At 39.9% G+C, this 13,584-nt stretch overlaps 1 protein-coding gene across 1 annotated transcript in view; it reads left to right on the top strand.

Annotated features, from left to right (window-relative positions):
- SRD5A2 (steroid 5 alpha-reductase 2) overlaps positions 1 to 4,662 on the top strand; it is a 284,751-nt gene extending 280,089 nt beyond the window's left edge. The window contains exon 5 of the mRNA XM_007971027.3: positions 127 to 4,662. Coding sequence (XP_007969218.2) covers positions 127 to 193 — 67 coding nt within the window. The 3' untranslated portion in view covers positions 194 to 4,662. The remainder of the gene's footprint in view (positions 1 to 126) is intronic.
- The last annotated feature ends 8,922 nt before the right edge of the window (positions 4,663 to 13,584 follow it).

The raw sequence follows: 13,584 nt of genomic DNA, 5'->3' as shown, positions 1-13,584 counted from the left end.
GACTATCGAAATAGTCAGACTCGAAATAACTGTAGGTTGACTTGTAACAAAGATTTGTTAACAGCAAACCTCAGCTGTCAGCCACTGCCCCATTATATGTACAATGATTCCTTTCTTGTCTTTTAGGTTCTACCTCAAGATGTTTGAGGACTACCCCAAATCTCGGAAAGCCCTTATTCCATTCATCTTTTAAAGAAACCAAATTAAAAAGGAGCAAAGCTCCCATAACGCTGATGAAAACTGTCAAGCTGCTGAAACTGTAATTTCCATGATATAATAGTCCTCCATATATATATATGTATGTGCATATATAATAGTAGGTCTCCTGGCGTTCTGCCAGCTGGCCTGGGGATTCTGAGTGGTGCCTGCTTAGAGTTTACTCCTACCCTTCCAGGGACCCCTATCCTGATCTCCAACTGAAGCTTCAAAAAGCCACTTTTCCAAATGGCAACGGTTGCTTCTTAGGTATTGCTCTGAGAAAGTACAAACTTCTCCTATTTCTTTCACTGGGCAATCCAAGTACACGTGGCTTCATACCCACTCCCTGTCAATGTAGGACAACTCTGTAATCAAGAATTTTTGGCTTGAAGGCAGTGCTTATAGACCTTATTAAAGGTATGCATTTTGTACGCATACAGAGTAGCAGAGATTTAAACTCTGAAGCCACACAGACCCAGAGCAAACCCACTCCCAAATGAAAACCCCAGTCACGTCTTCCTTTTCCTTGGTTAATTAGGAAAGATGAGAAATTATTAGGTAGACCTTGAATACAGGAGCCCTCTCCTCCTAGTGCTGAAAAGATACTGATGCATTGACCTCATTTCAAATGTGTGCAGTGTCTTAGTTGATGAGTGCCTCTGTTTTCCAGAAGATTTCACAATCCCTGGAAAACTGGTATGGCTATTCTTGAAGGCCAGGTTTTAACAACCACAAAGAAAAAGGCCTGACCCTGGATGGCTGCTGGGAGAGTAGAGAACAGCCAGCATGATCCTGGATGGCTACTAAGAGGATAGAGAACAGTTTTACAATAGACATTGCAAACTCTCATGTTCTTGGAAACTGGTGGCAATATCAAAAAAAAAAAAAAAAAAAAAAAAAAAAAAAAAAAAAAAAAGGTAAGTGTAAAACAAAGAGATTTAATGATGAGGTTACATGCTGCTTGCCTTCACCAGATGTCCACAATGATGTGAAGTACAGCAGAAGCCCCAAGCAACTTTCCTTTCCTGGAACTTCTTCATTGTAGTTCTCAGAACCTGTTCAAGAAGGTGTCTCCTAGGGGCAGCTTGAACGCCTCCCTCAGATGAGCTGCAGGCAGAGGCTGAAAGTTGCACACAGAAGGGCACATCTGGGCAGAAAACCTGTTTTGTTTGCCTCAGACATTTTTTTGTTTTTTACAAAGTTTCAAAAACTTAAAAATTAAGAGATTCCTTCATAAAACTCTGGCATTCTAATTTCATTTAAAAAGTTGGAGGATCTGAGCATACAGAGCCCGCATTTCCACACCAGAACTGGAACTACGTAGCTAGTAAGCACTTGAGTTTGCAAACTCTTGTGAAGCGGTCACCCCGGCATGGGTGCTGAGATATGGACTCTCTAAGGAAGGGGCCGAATGCTTGTAATTGGAATATATGGAAATATTTGTCTTCTCAGGCCTGTGTTTGTGGAATGCATTGTCAATATTTAGCAAACTGTTTTGAGAAATGAGCACCAGTGGTATTAAGTATAGCAACTCACTATATAAGTCACATAGGAAACTTGGAAGGTCTGAGGATGATGTTGATTACTGAAAAATACAGATTGCAATCATATAAATAAATGTTGTTGTTCATTAAGTACCTTAAAAGTCATGGATGTTAAGTAATTTTGTTTGAATTAAAATATCCTGGGACTTCTGGAGATTTTCACAAGATATTGAGGTGTGCTTCTCTGTCCCTCCTTCCCCCGTTCACATTCACCCTGTCTGTAGTGTCGTTTCCTTTCTTCTCTTCTCTCTTCATGAAATTAGGGGCTGTGTGCTGGAAATAAAGAGGTATGACGTATAGAGCCTCTCAGCCACAGTTCAGAACTACAAGGAAGTACAATAAACGTGCAGGAAAATGTCCTGAGGATAGATGCCACTCCTGGAATACACAGGGAGAATGAATACACTTGGTGAAATAAATCTTCAGGTGTAGCTTGAGCTCTGAGACACAAAAGAGTTCCAGTTCTCTCCATGACATTGAAAACTACCTTGCCTAAGTCCTTTATTTTACTAACATGTAAAACATCCAGGCCGATCCTTGAGATGAAATAAGTGTACAATAAATGGCAGTACTCACAGTCTCAGAACAAAACTGCCATTTGGCAATTTCATTTTTTTGCCACAAGAGGGCGCGTTCTAAAATAGTATTTAGTCTAACCTTGACTTAATTAGGTAATTAACATATTGGGGGGACCCCAGTCCTGTTGCCTGATGGTGGACCTTTCAAGTTAGCATGATTGTGGAACTTCTTCATTTGAATATAGGGCAGGGTAGCGTGAACTCTATGAAAGCTGAAACCTTCCCTTGATAATTCAGGTATTCTCAGTGTTCTAGGGCTGTTGTGTTCAATGACAGTTTGTCATTGTTTAGGGCTAGGATATGTATGTGGATTAAATACAGTAAAGGTCTGAGCGTGTGCTCATCTCTAAACATATTTCTTCCCACTTTTAAAAATAGAGTGCAACAAAATTATAGTTAATTGAGGTTTCCATGGAGTGTTTTTTGGTTAAAATAGTCTTAACAGTGTCCTAGCTCACAAGATACTCTCTCTTGGTCTTGCTGAAGCTTTCACGGAAGAGACGTTTTCCTGCCAACCTTGAAGAAAATGTTGAGTTTTGCTTGTTTTTCAGAATTTAGACTTAAAGAGCTGAAGCAGACCTCAGACATCAGCTATTCCGACCACTTCATATGATAGGTAGTGACATTGAGACCCACAGAGTTCAAAGGCCTCCTCACAGCTGGGACAGAGCTGGTCAGAGCAGCCATCTCATTTTGTCCCTTTAAGGGTCAGAAGTATGTTTTTTTCTGCTTAAGCCACAGCCTTTAGGGCTGCCATCTGGATTTCTACAGAACTCATGCAGGAGAAAAATAGCCAGAGCTTAAGTGCTGTTGCACAATTCAGTTTGTACACCTATTGTCCCATGCCTGTGTGTGTGTGAGGCTTCCCTCGCTCTGTGGAAGCATCAGACGCTGCCCTTTCCTAAACCCATTTGACAGAATAGAGAGTTTTCCCTCATTGGTGTGGTCAAGACAACATGTGTGTTCAGCATGGAAAAAGGTTTCAGGTCATAAACCCCTTTATCCCTAATGCTTACTTTCATAAAGAACAACACTGGCTCCACTGTATTCTAAAAGGAAAACGGAGCTCTAATGAGAAATACGCAATTAAACAGCTATTTAGGCAGCTTAGACCCTTTCAGGAACAAATAAATAAATCCGTGGTTTTACAACCCTGAAGTTTGATAATAGCTGTCTTGAATTTTTGTGGTTACCTCATGGCAATCTCACTAAGAAGCAGGGGAGCAAGCTCTTGGCACATGAAGGAATAGATTCATGAAGATTCATTTCCTTTCTCGCTTGGCCTTTTGGTTCTCTCATAAGCTGTGAGCTGAGGTCCACCCAGGGAAAACAAGGAGGGTAATGGCAAATGTAAAGTGAATTTTTCTGGAGAAGGATGCTGATTATTTTATAGCATCTACACTATCCTGTGATGAAAGAAAGAGGCATAGAGCCAGGTGGCAACGTGAATTCTTGGGTGATTTAATAAGCCATTGAGTGGATTTAATTTCTAAGTAAGAGATTTGTTCATTCTTTGTGCAAGTCCATGGAGTTGTGATCTTAAAAAGTTCTGTGTTATTTGCATTGTGCCTCATTTCTCCCCATCAACCTTGGCTTGAGATTTGGATGAATAAAATAAATAATCGGAGAAGGTTAAAGTATGCACCAAGCTGTATTAGTTTCTTTAGCCTTGTCTTTTTTGGGTTGAGGGTTTGGTTTCGCTCAATGCAGTCACAATCTAGATTCTTTATTGGAGGGATAGCCAATATCCCTTCCGACATGGCAAGCTGGCTGGGAGGAGGACAACAGAGAAAGTGGAGGAAGGAGGGGAGTAATGAGGGAGGGTCCAAGGGAGGGTTGGCATTGGAAGGCCCTTGGGAGAGAAGGGCCTCCCACTGACAGAGTGGGCTTCCTCCCTTTCCTGTGTCCAGGCTGCACAAGCTTGATCCCTTCTTTCCCTCCCAGGAAAAGACGTCCCTCTGAGAGAGAGAATAAACACTTGTTAGAGCTCCATTTCATAAGAGAAGAAGCTGACTTTTAAAAAACACAAGCCATATGGCTGTGCTTCACCATAAATAATTGTATTTCTGTCTGCTCACCTCGTAAAGATAGTTTTAGTTCTGCGTGGCAGTGACATTGTGAGAAGGAGGTGAAGTAATTGCTCTTAGAGTGTGTGGCAGCATCCAAGTCAGCTGAGGCCAATGGGGAGATGGGAGCATCCAGAGGAATAAGCAACGGCCAGGGTTCCTCTTTTCAAGGCCTTTGTTTTCCTTTACTCCAGATGCACTCCCCCAAAGGATCCTTCCTTCTAGAGATGCATTTTTACAGTGTTGACTAGAAAGCATTACCGTAAAATCAATTAAATTTTGTCAATTCATTAATGCCCTCATTTGTTACAAGTTGCCTTTCAGATACTATTTCATTAAAATAATCCTTTCTGGTGGTTTATAACAGGATAAGCTCTCAACAGATAAGTAAGTGAGGGGAACTAAAAATAGGAGTAATAAAATAAAGCCAGAGATAAAGTTAAAATGCAAAAATGCTGTCCGAAAGATCATGTACAGTGGCTAAATCTAAACATAAATTGGGTCCTGAGTCTTCAAAGTACAGAAGGAAATTACTAGTTGCTAAATCCACAACATTCATAAAAGGAGAACAACTTGACCAGGGAAACACAACTATTACTGGTACTAAGACTCATGATACATTTCTACGCTGTGTGATGTGGGGAACTATGTTCATGAGAGCATCTTTACAGTAAATGCAGGGGTCACTTTGTGCAGCTTCTTGTAATGTCTTTCCACAAGGGCAACATTCTAATGCTGCAGCTCAATTATTTAGAAGCAAAGGGGATGAGGAGTTTTTTTTTTTTTTTTTTCCACTTAGGATGTAGAAAGCCACCAGATAACCACCTCTACTCTAAAAACGGGAAAAAGCCAGATAGTCTATAAAATTATAACTTTTGAGCCTTTTAATGAACCGAGATAGGAGAGCAACCAGAAGAACTGAATTTCGAAGGAAACACACAAATGGTTTGACTTTCAGCAGAGTATGGAAGGAAGAGGGTAATGGCCATAAGAGTGGGAAGGAAGAAAACAACAGAAATTGCAATGAATTCTCGATAGCTGAGTGGAACCTAGAGTGAGTTTAGAATCCCTGGGAGACACAGACACCTGGCTGACCAAGCATCCAGATCTGCCCCAGGATAAGGAGTTTCCCGGGAAACACGACTTTATGTGCTCAAACTGGAAAGTCCTAGGCAAACCGGGATGACCTGGCCACCTTAGTCTGCTTGCTGGGTCTTTTGCCGGGTCTTTTGCGGGGTCTTTTACCCAGACCTCCACCTGGAGCTTATGAGGTGGATTGGGGACAGGGTAGGAGACCCGAGAGGGTCCTTCTTTGGTGGTGCATAGTCACAAAAGCCCACTGTATTAGTTCGTTTTCATGCTGCTGATAAAGACATACCTGAAACTGGGAATAAAAAGAGGTTTAATTGAACTTACAGTTCCACATGGCTGAGGAGACCTCAGAATCATGGCTGCGGCAAGAGAAAAATGAGGAAAAAGCAAAAGCGGAAACCCCGGATAAACCCATCAGATCTCGTGAGACTTATTCACTATCACGAGAATAACATGGGAAAGATCAACCCCCGTGATTCAATTACCTGCCCCTGGGTCCCTCCCACAACATGTGGGAATTCTGGGAGATACAATTCAAGTTGAGATTTAGGTGCTGACACGCCAAACCATATCATTCCACCCCTGGACCCTCCAAATCTCATGTCCTCACATTTCAAAACCAATCATACCTTCCCAACAGTCCCCCAAAGTGTTAATTCATTTCAGCATTAACCCAAAGTCCACAGTCCAAAGACTCATCTGAGACAAAGCAAGTCCCTTCTACCTATGTGCCTGTAAAATCAGAAGAAAGCTAGTTACTTCCTAGATACAATGTGGGTACAGGTATTGGGTAAATACAACCATTCCAACTGGGAGAAATTAGCCAAAACAAAGGGGTTACAGGGCCCATGCAAGTCCAGAATCCAGCGGGTCAGTCAAATTTTAAAGCTCCAAAATGATCTCCATTGACTCCAGGTCTCGCATCCAGGTAACGATGATGCAAGAGGTGGGTTCCCATGGTCTTGGGCAGCTACACCCCTGTGGTTTTGCAGGGTGCAGCCTCCCTCCCAGCTGCCTTCACGAGCTGGTGTTGAGTGTCTGTGGCTTTTCCAGGCACACGGTGCAAGCTGTTGGTGGATCTACCATTCTGGGGTCTGGAGAACAGTGGCCCTCTTCTCACAGCTGCACTAGGCAGTGCCCCATTAGGGGCTTTGTGTGGGGCTTTGATCCCACATTTCCCTTCCACACTGCCCTATCAGACGTTCTCCATGAGGGCCCCGCCCCTGCAGCAAACTTGCCTGGGCATCCAGGTGTTTCCATACATCTTCTGAAACCTATGCAGAGCTTCCCAAACTTCAGTTCTTGGCTTCTGTGCAGCTGCAGGCTCAACATCACATGGAAGCTGCCAAGGCTGGGAGTTTTTACCCTCTGAAGCCACATCCTGAGCTGTACATTGGCCCCTTTCAGCCATGGTTGCAACGGCTGGAACATAGGGCACCAAGTCCCTAGGCTGCACACAGTACGGGGACCCTGGGCCCAGCCCATGAAGCCACTTTTTCCTCCTGGGCCTCCAGGCCTGTGATGGGAGAAGCTGCCATGAAGGTCTGTGACATGGCCTGGAGACATTTTCCCCGTGGTCTTGGGGATTAACATTAGGCTCCTTGCTATTTATGAAAATTTCTGCAGCTAGCTTGAATATCTCCCCAGAAAATGGGTTTTTCTTTTCTATCACATTGTCAGGCTGCAAATTTTCTAAACTTTTATGCTCTGCTTCCTTTGTAAAATTGAATGCCTTTAATAGTATCCAAGTCACCTCTCAAGTTCAAAGTTCCACAAATCTCCAGGGCAGGGGCAAAATGCCTCCAGTCTCTTTGCTAAAACATAACAAGAGTCACCTTTAGTCCAGTTCCCAACAAGTTCCTCATCTCCATCTGAGACCACCCCAGCCTGGACATTATTGTCCGTATTGCAATCAGCATTTTGGGCAAAGCCATTCAACAAGTTTCTAGGAGGTTCCAAAATTTCCCACATTTTCCTGTCTTCTTCTGAGCCCTCCAAACTGTTCCAACCTCTGCCTGTTACTCGGTTCCAAAGTCACTTCCACATCTTTGGGTATCTTTTCAGCAACAACTCCACTCTACTGCTACCAATTTACTGTATTAGTTCGTTTTCATGCTGCTGATAAAGACATACCTGAAACTGGGAACAAAATGAGGTTTAATTAGACTCACAGTTATACATGGCTCGGGAGGCCTCAGAATCATGGTGGGAGGTGAAAGGCATTTCTTACATGGTGGTGGCAAGAGAAAAATGAGAATTATTCACTATCATGAGAATAGCACGGGAAAGACTGGCCCCCGTGATTCAATTACGTCCCTCCCACAACACGTGGGAATTCTGAAAGATACAATTCAAGTTGAGATTTGGGTGGGGACACAGCCAAACGATATCACCCACCCTCTTCCAGGCCTTTCTGTTACAGAAAGCAAAAGCTGCAAGCCTCTGGGAGAGGGATAGGAAACCCTCCTTCTCTAAGACCCAGGGAAAGGTCCACTGACTCTACGGGAGGGATTAAAGCATAAAAGAACCACAAAAGAGAGCATTCAGGAAACTGCCCCATCTCCTGCTATATTGTCACTGAGAAAGAAGTAGAAGCAAAAACTATTTCTTCTAAGGGGGTGGGTGGGGAGCAGGCAGCAAATCCACCAACTCCCACCAGCAGCCTTGTGCCAAGTAGCAAGCATTAGCAGGCCATCAGGAAATGGCCCCAGTCTCAGGCAATGTTACACTAATGCTCTGATGCTGATGGTGGGGTAGACGCAGAAGCTGTCTGTCCTCAAGAAAAGGACAGGAAACCCAATCAGGACAGAAGCCTGCAGAGCTACAAAGAAGAGGTCTGCATCACTAAGGGTCCCTCCTGACTAAGTCCAGCATTTGGCTGCAGAGTGTGGGATATGGTGCAGGAATGCTGAGAATTTCCCACCAAAGTGGCCTGGCCCCTTAGGACTCACCTATGACTGAGGCTGGAGTAGGGGCACCTAGAAACTAGGAACTATACTAAGTCCAGCACACACCTCACACCCAATAATGAGCAAGAGCAAAGAAGAAAAGAATGGAAATTTTGACAAATTGTCAATAGTTGAGTGGGGCCTACCTAGCATGAGTGTTTAGAATCCCTGGGAGCCTCAGATACTCAGTTGACCAAGCATCCTGTTCTGTCCTGGACTGAGGGGTTTCCTGGGACACAGGACTTTCTGTGCTTAAACTGGAAAAGTCCCCCGCAAACCGGGGTGAGCACACAGAGAGAACCACCCATGTGGCACAGGCATGCTGAGAGCTGAGAGTAGACAAGAAACAAGGAATGGCCCCTCTGGCCCTCTAGGCCTCCCAGTAAGCACAAGGCAGCAGCAGCTCATCGTAGAAAGAATCTGAAGAGTGTGGTGCGTTACAAGTTAATTTAGTAAAACAAACCCCAAATCTAGCCTGTTCCCCCAACTCCCAACTTACGATCTGGTAGAAAAGGCAAGCTTAATTCTGGGTATAAATACTATTTACCTCAGTCTCTACTGTTCCTTTATGTTTGACATTGAATAAAAAGTATGAACACACATACACATACATAAAACAAGGCAAAAACCAGAAAGATAATCCACTGTGAAGAGATAAAGCAGTCAACAGAATGAGACAAAGAAATGTTTTTTTTGCGCCAAAATAAAATTGTACTAGCTAGTTATAACATACCTGAACAGGATCTAGTTTGAGGCACCAAGAAGGATAAGAAAGACATTGATTTGAAAGACCCCTTATCACAGCAACACGAATTCTGCTAAAATTGAAGCAAGAACAAACATCCGTTTGATGCTGAAGCTTGGGTGGAAGAAGGGTGAAATCACTGATGCTTCACAAAATGTTTAAGGAAGCAATACCCCAAAGAAATCCACAGTTATAAATGGATAACTCATTTTAAGAAGGGACAAGATGATGTTGAAGATGAAGCCTGCAGTGGCAGACTACAACATCAATTTGTCAGGGAACAAATAATCTTGTTCCACTCTAATTGAAGAGAACCAGTGATTAACAACACGAACAATAGCCAACACCATAGACATCTCAATTGGTTCAGCTTACATATTCTGACTGAAAGATGCCCACATAAGCTGGAGCCAAGAGCAGAGCTTTCAATGGGCATTTTAAACAATGGGATCAAGATCCTGAAGCATTTCTTTGAAGAATTATAACAGGAGATAAAACATGGCTTTACCAGTATGATCCTAAAGATAAAGGACAAGCAAAATTATGGCAGCCAACAGGTGGAAATGGTCCAGTCAAAATAAAATTGGACCAGTCAAGAGCAAAGGTCATGGCAATGGTTTTTTTGGGGGATGCTCAAGACATTTTTCTTGCTGACTTTCTGGAGGGTCAAAGAATGATAACATCTGCTCATTATGAAAATGTTTGAGACAGTTAGCCAAAGCTTTGGCAGAGGAACACCCAGGAAAGCTTCACCAGAGAGTCCTTAACCACGACAATGCTTCTGCTTATTCTTCTCATCCAACAAGGGCAATTTTGCAAGAGTTTTCATGGGGAATTGTTAGGCTTACAGTCCTGATTTGGCTCCTGACTTCTTTTAGTTTCCTAATCTTAAAAAAGTCTGTAAAGGATACGCATTTTTCTTCAGCTAACAGTGTTAAAACAAAGCAAAACACAGCATTGACATTGTTTAAATTCCCAGGACTTTCAGTTCTTTAGGGATGAACTAAATGTCTGATACCATCACATACAAATGTGTCATGACTTTGATGGAACTTATGTTGAGAAATAAAGTTCATATTTTCTATTTTATCTTTTCATTCAGTTGTGTTCACAAACTTTTCAACTCCCTCTTGTATTAGTTTGCATTTTACCTAAATGGAATCTTAAGAATGCACTCTATTATATGTGAATTCCTTCACTCGCCATAAAAATTCTAAGATTAATTCATGTAATTGAATGTGTCAGTAGTTTATTCCCTGTTTTTCGAAGTACTATCACATTTAATATCTCAAAGTATACCACATTTCATTTATTCTTTCACATGCTGATGGATATTTGAGTTGTTTCTAGATTTTGACAATTATAAATAAAGCTTGCACAAATATTTGTTTATAGGTTTTTATGCAAACATACATTTCATGGATAAATAAATAAATTTCTTGGGTAAATGCATAGCGGTGAGATTGCTGTATTACAGTATGCGTATATTTCTAAGAAACTACCAACATGTTTTTCCAAAGTAGCTGCATAATTTTCCATTTCAGTCAACAATGTATGAGAGTTCTCATTGTTCTGCATATTCACAAGCACTTGATATTGCTGTTTTCTTTAGCAACTCTTATAGGTATGTAGCAGTAATTTTTTGTTTTAAATTTGCATTTCCTTAATGAGTAATGATGTTGGGCATCTTCTCATACGCTTCTTTGCCATCTATATTTCCTAATTAGTGAATTGTCTAGATCTTTCGTCATTTTAAAAAAATTGTGTTGTTTTCTTATTGTTGAAATTTTGTGTTTGCTTGTTTTGACAGGGTCTCACTCTGTCACCCAGGCTGGAGTGCAGTGGCACAATCATGGATCACTGCAACCTCAGTCTCCTGGGCTCAAGAAATCCTCCCACTCTTGAGTAGCTGGGACTACAGGTGTTCACCACCACATCTGGCTAATTTTAAACATTTTTGTAGAGACAAGGGTCTCACTATGTTGCTCAGGCTGGTCTTAAACTGGGCTCAAGAGATCCTCCCATCTCAGCCTCCCAAACTGCTGAGATTAAGGGCCTGAGCCACTGAGCTCAACCTACTGCTGAGTTTTGAGAGCTATTTACATATTTTGAATACAAATGTTCAGTCAAATGTATCTATTGAAAATATTTTCTACCAGCCTGCGCTTTGTCTTTTCATTCATGTAAGAGTGTTTTTAACAGATAAAAAATTTTAATTTAAATGGAGTCTAATTTATTAATTTATTTCTTTTATGGATCATACTTCTGGTGCTATAGCTAAATAACTCTTCGTTTAACTCAAGGTTATAAAGATTTTCTTATTTGTTTTGTTTTATATGCTTTATAGATACACTTTTTAACTTTATTCTATGGTGCATTTTGAGTTAATTTTTGTGTAAGATGTAAGATACAGATTGAGGTTAACTTTTTGTTTTTGTATTTTTGCTGATGACTATCCAATTGCTTCAGCATCATCTGTTGAAAAGAGGAACTCCCCTGTATTGATTTGCTTTTGCACATTTGCCAAAAACCTGTTGACTATATTTGTAGAATCTATTTCTGCATTTTTTATTTTATATGAATAGTCTATATGTGTATATTTTTACCAATAGTACAATATATTGATAACTTTAAACTTATGAGTTTTGATACTAAGTAGTGTGGGTGATTCAACTTTTTCTTTTTCAAAACTGTTCTGGCAGTATTAGTTCCTATGTCTTTCCATGTAAGTTTTAGATGCAGCTCATTATTATCTATGAAATAGACCTTTGAGATTTTGATTCATATTGCATTATAACTATTGCTCAGTCTGGGGAGAAGTGACATCTTATCAAGATTAAATCTTCCATGAACACTGTATGTCTCTCCATTTATTTAGATCTTTTTTTTTTTTTAATCAATGTATGGTAGTTTTCTGCATACAGATTCTATACATATTTTGTAGGATTGACACCTAACTAGTTCATTTTTTGTATGTTACTGTAAGTGGCACTGTTTTGTAAATTTTGACCTCTATATTTTGGAATTCTGTGCTAGCCAATAGAAATGCAATTGAGTTTTGTACCTTGATTGTGTATCCTGCAACTCCTACAAACTCACTTATTAGTTCTATGAACTTTTTAAAAATAGATTTTTGGAATGTTTTAGAGGAAAAATAATGTTTTCAGAGGGAGTTTTATTTATTTTCAATCATCTTTTAAAATAATGTTACTACATCGGCTGGAGTTTTTGTAAAATACTGAATAGGAGTGGTGATAGGGGGCATCATTACCTTGTTTCTAAGCTTAGGAGAAAAGTACTTAGCTTTACAACATTAATAGCTATAGTTGTTTGTTTGTTGTGCCATTTATCAGTATGGAAGTTTATTTTTTTAGATTCCTGAAAGGTTTTTTAAAAATCATAAATAGATGTTGAATTTTACCAAATTTTTTTTAGTATCTATTAACATAATCAATATGGTTTTTCTTCTTCAGTCTGTTAATATTGTGACTTACATTGACTGATTTTTGAATGTTAAACCAAACCTGGTATAAACCCCCATTGGTTATGATATATTATCATATGTAGTTATTGCTGGATTTGATTTCCTAATATTTTATTGAGGATTTTTGCATTTATGTTCATGAGGGATATTGGTCTATAGTTTTGTTTTCTAGTAATGTCTTTGTCTAGTTTGAGTATTAAGGTAAAGCTGACCACATAAAATTAGTTAAGAAGTTGTCTCTCTCTTGTTTTCTTGAAGAGATGGTATACAATTAGTATTATTTCTTCCTTAAATGTTTTGTAGAATTCACCAGTGAAACAATCTAGGCCTGTAGTTTTCTTTGTTGGAAGGTTTTTAATTGCAAATCCAATTTAAAATAAATATGGTATTATCTGAGTTATTTATTTCTTCTTCAGCGAGTTCTGGTAGTTTATATCTTTCAAGACATTGAACTAATTATGTAAATTATCAAATTTTTGGACATAGAATTGTCTGTTATATCTTCTTATTTTTCTTTTAATGTCTTTGTGTTTTCTTTTTTCTCCCTTGGTCAGTCTTGCTACAGGGTCATCAATTTTATTGATCTCTTCTAAGACCAACTTTTTGTTTCATTGATTTTTCTCTATTGTTTTTCTGTTTCTGTCACAGAAATGATTTTTTGGACTTGACAAAATGAAAAGACAACTTATATAATGGAAGAAAATATTTACAAGCTATGTATCCAATAAGGAGTTAATATCCAAAATATATAAGGAAATCATATAACTCAATAGCAAAAGAATAAATAACCCCATTAAATAATGCACAGAGGACTTAAATAAACATTTTTCCAAAGAAGACATAAAAGTGGCCAAAAAATATCTGAAAAGATAGTTACCACCACTAATCACCAGGAAATTGCAAATCAAAAGTACAATGAGATATCACAT

Source organism: Chlorocebus sabaeus, chromosome 14, assembly GCF_047675955.1.
Source record: "Chlorocebus sabaeus isolate Y175 chromosome 14, mChlSab1.0.hap1, whole genome shotgun sequence".
NCBI lineage: Eukaryota > Metazoa > Chordata > Mammalia > Primates > Cercopithecidae > Chlorocebus > Chlorocebus sabaeus.
The sequence above is the reverse complement of the archived record's forward strand: the minus strand, read 5'-3'. Positions and strand labels throughout refer to the sequence as shown.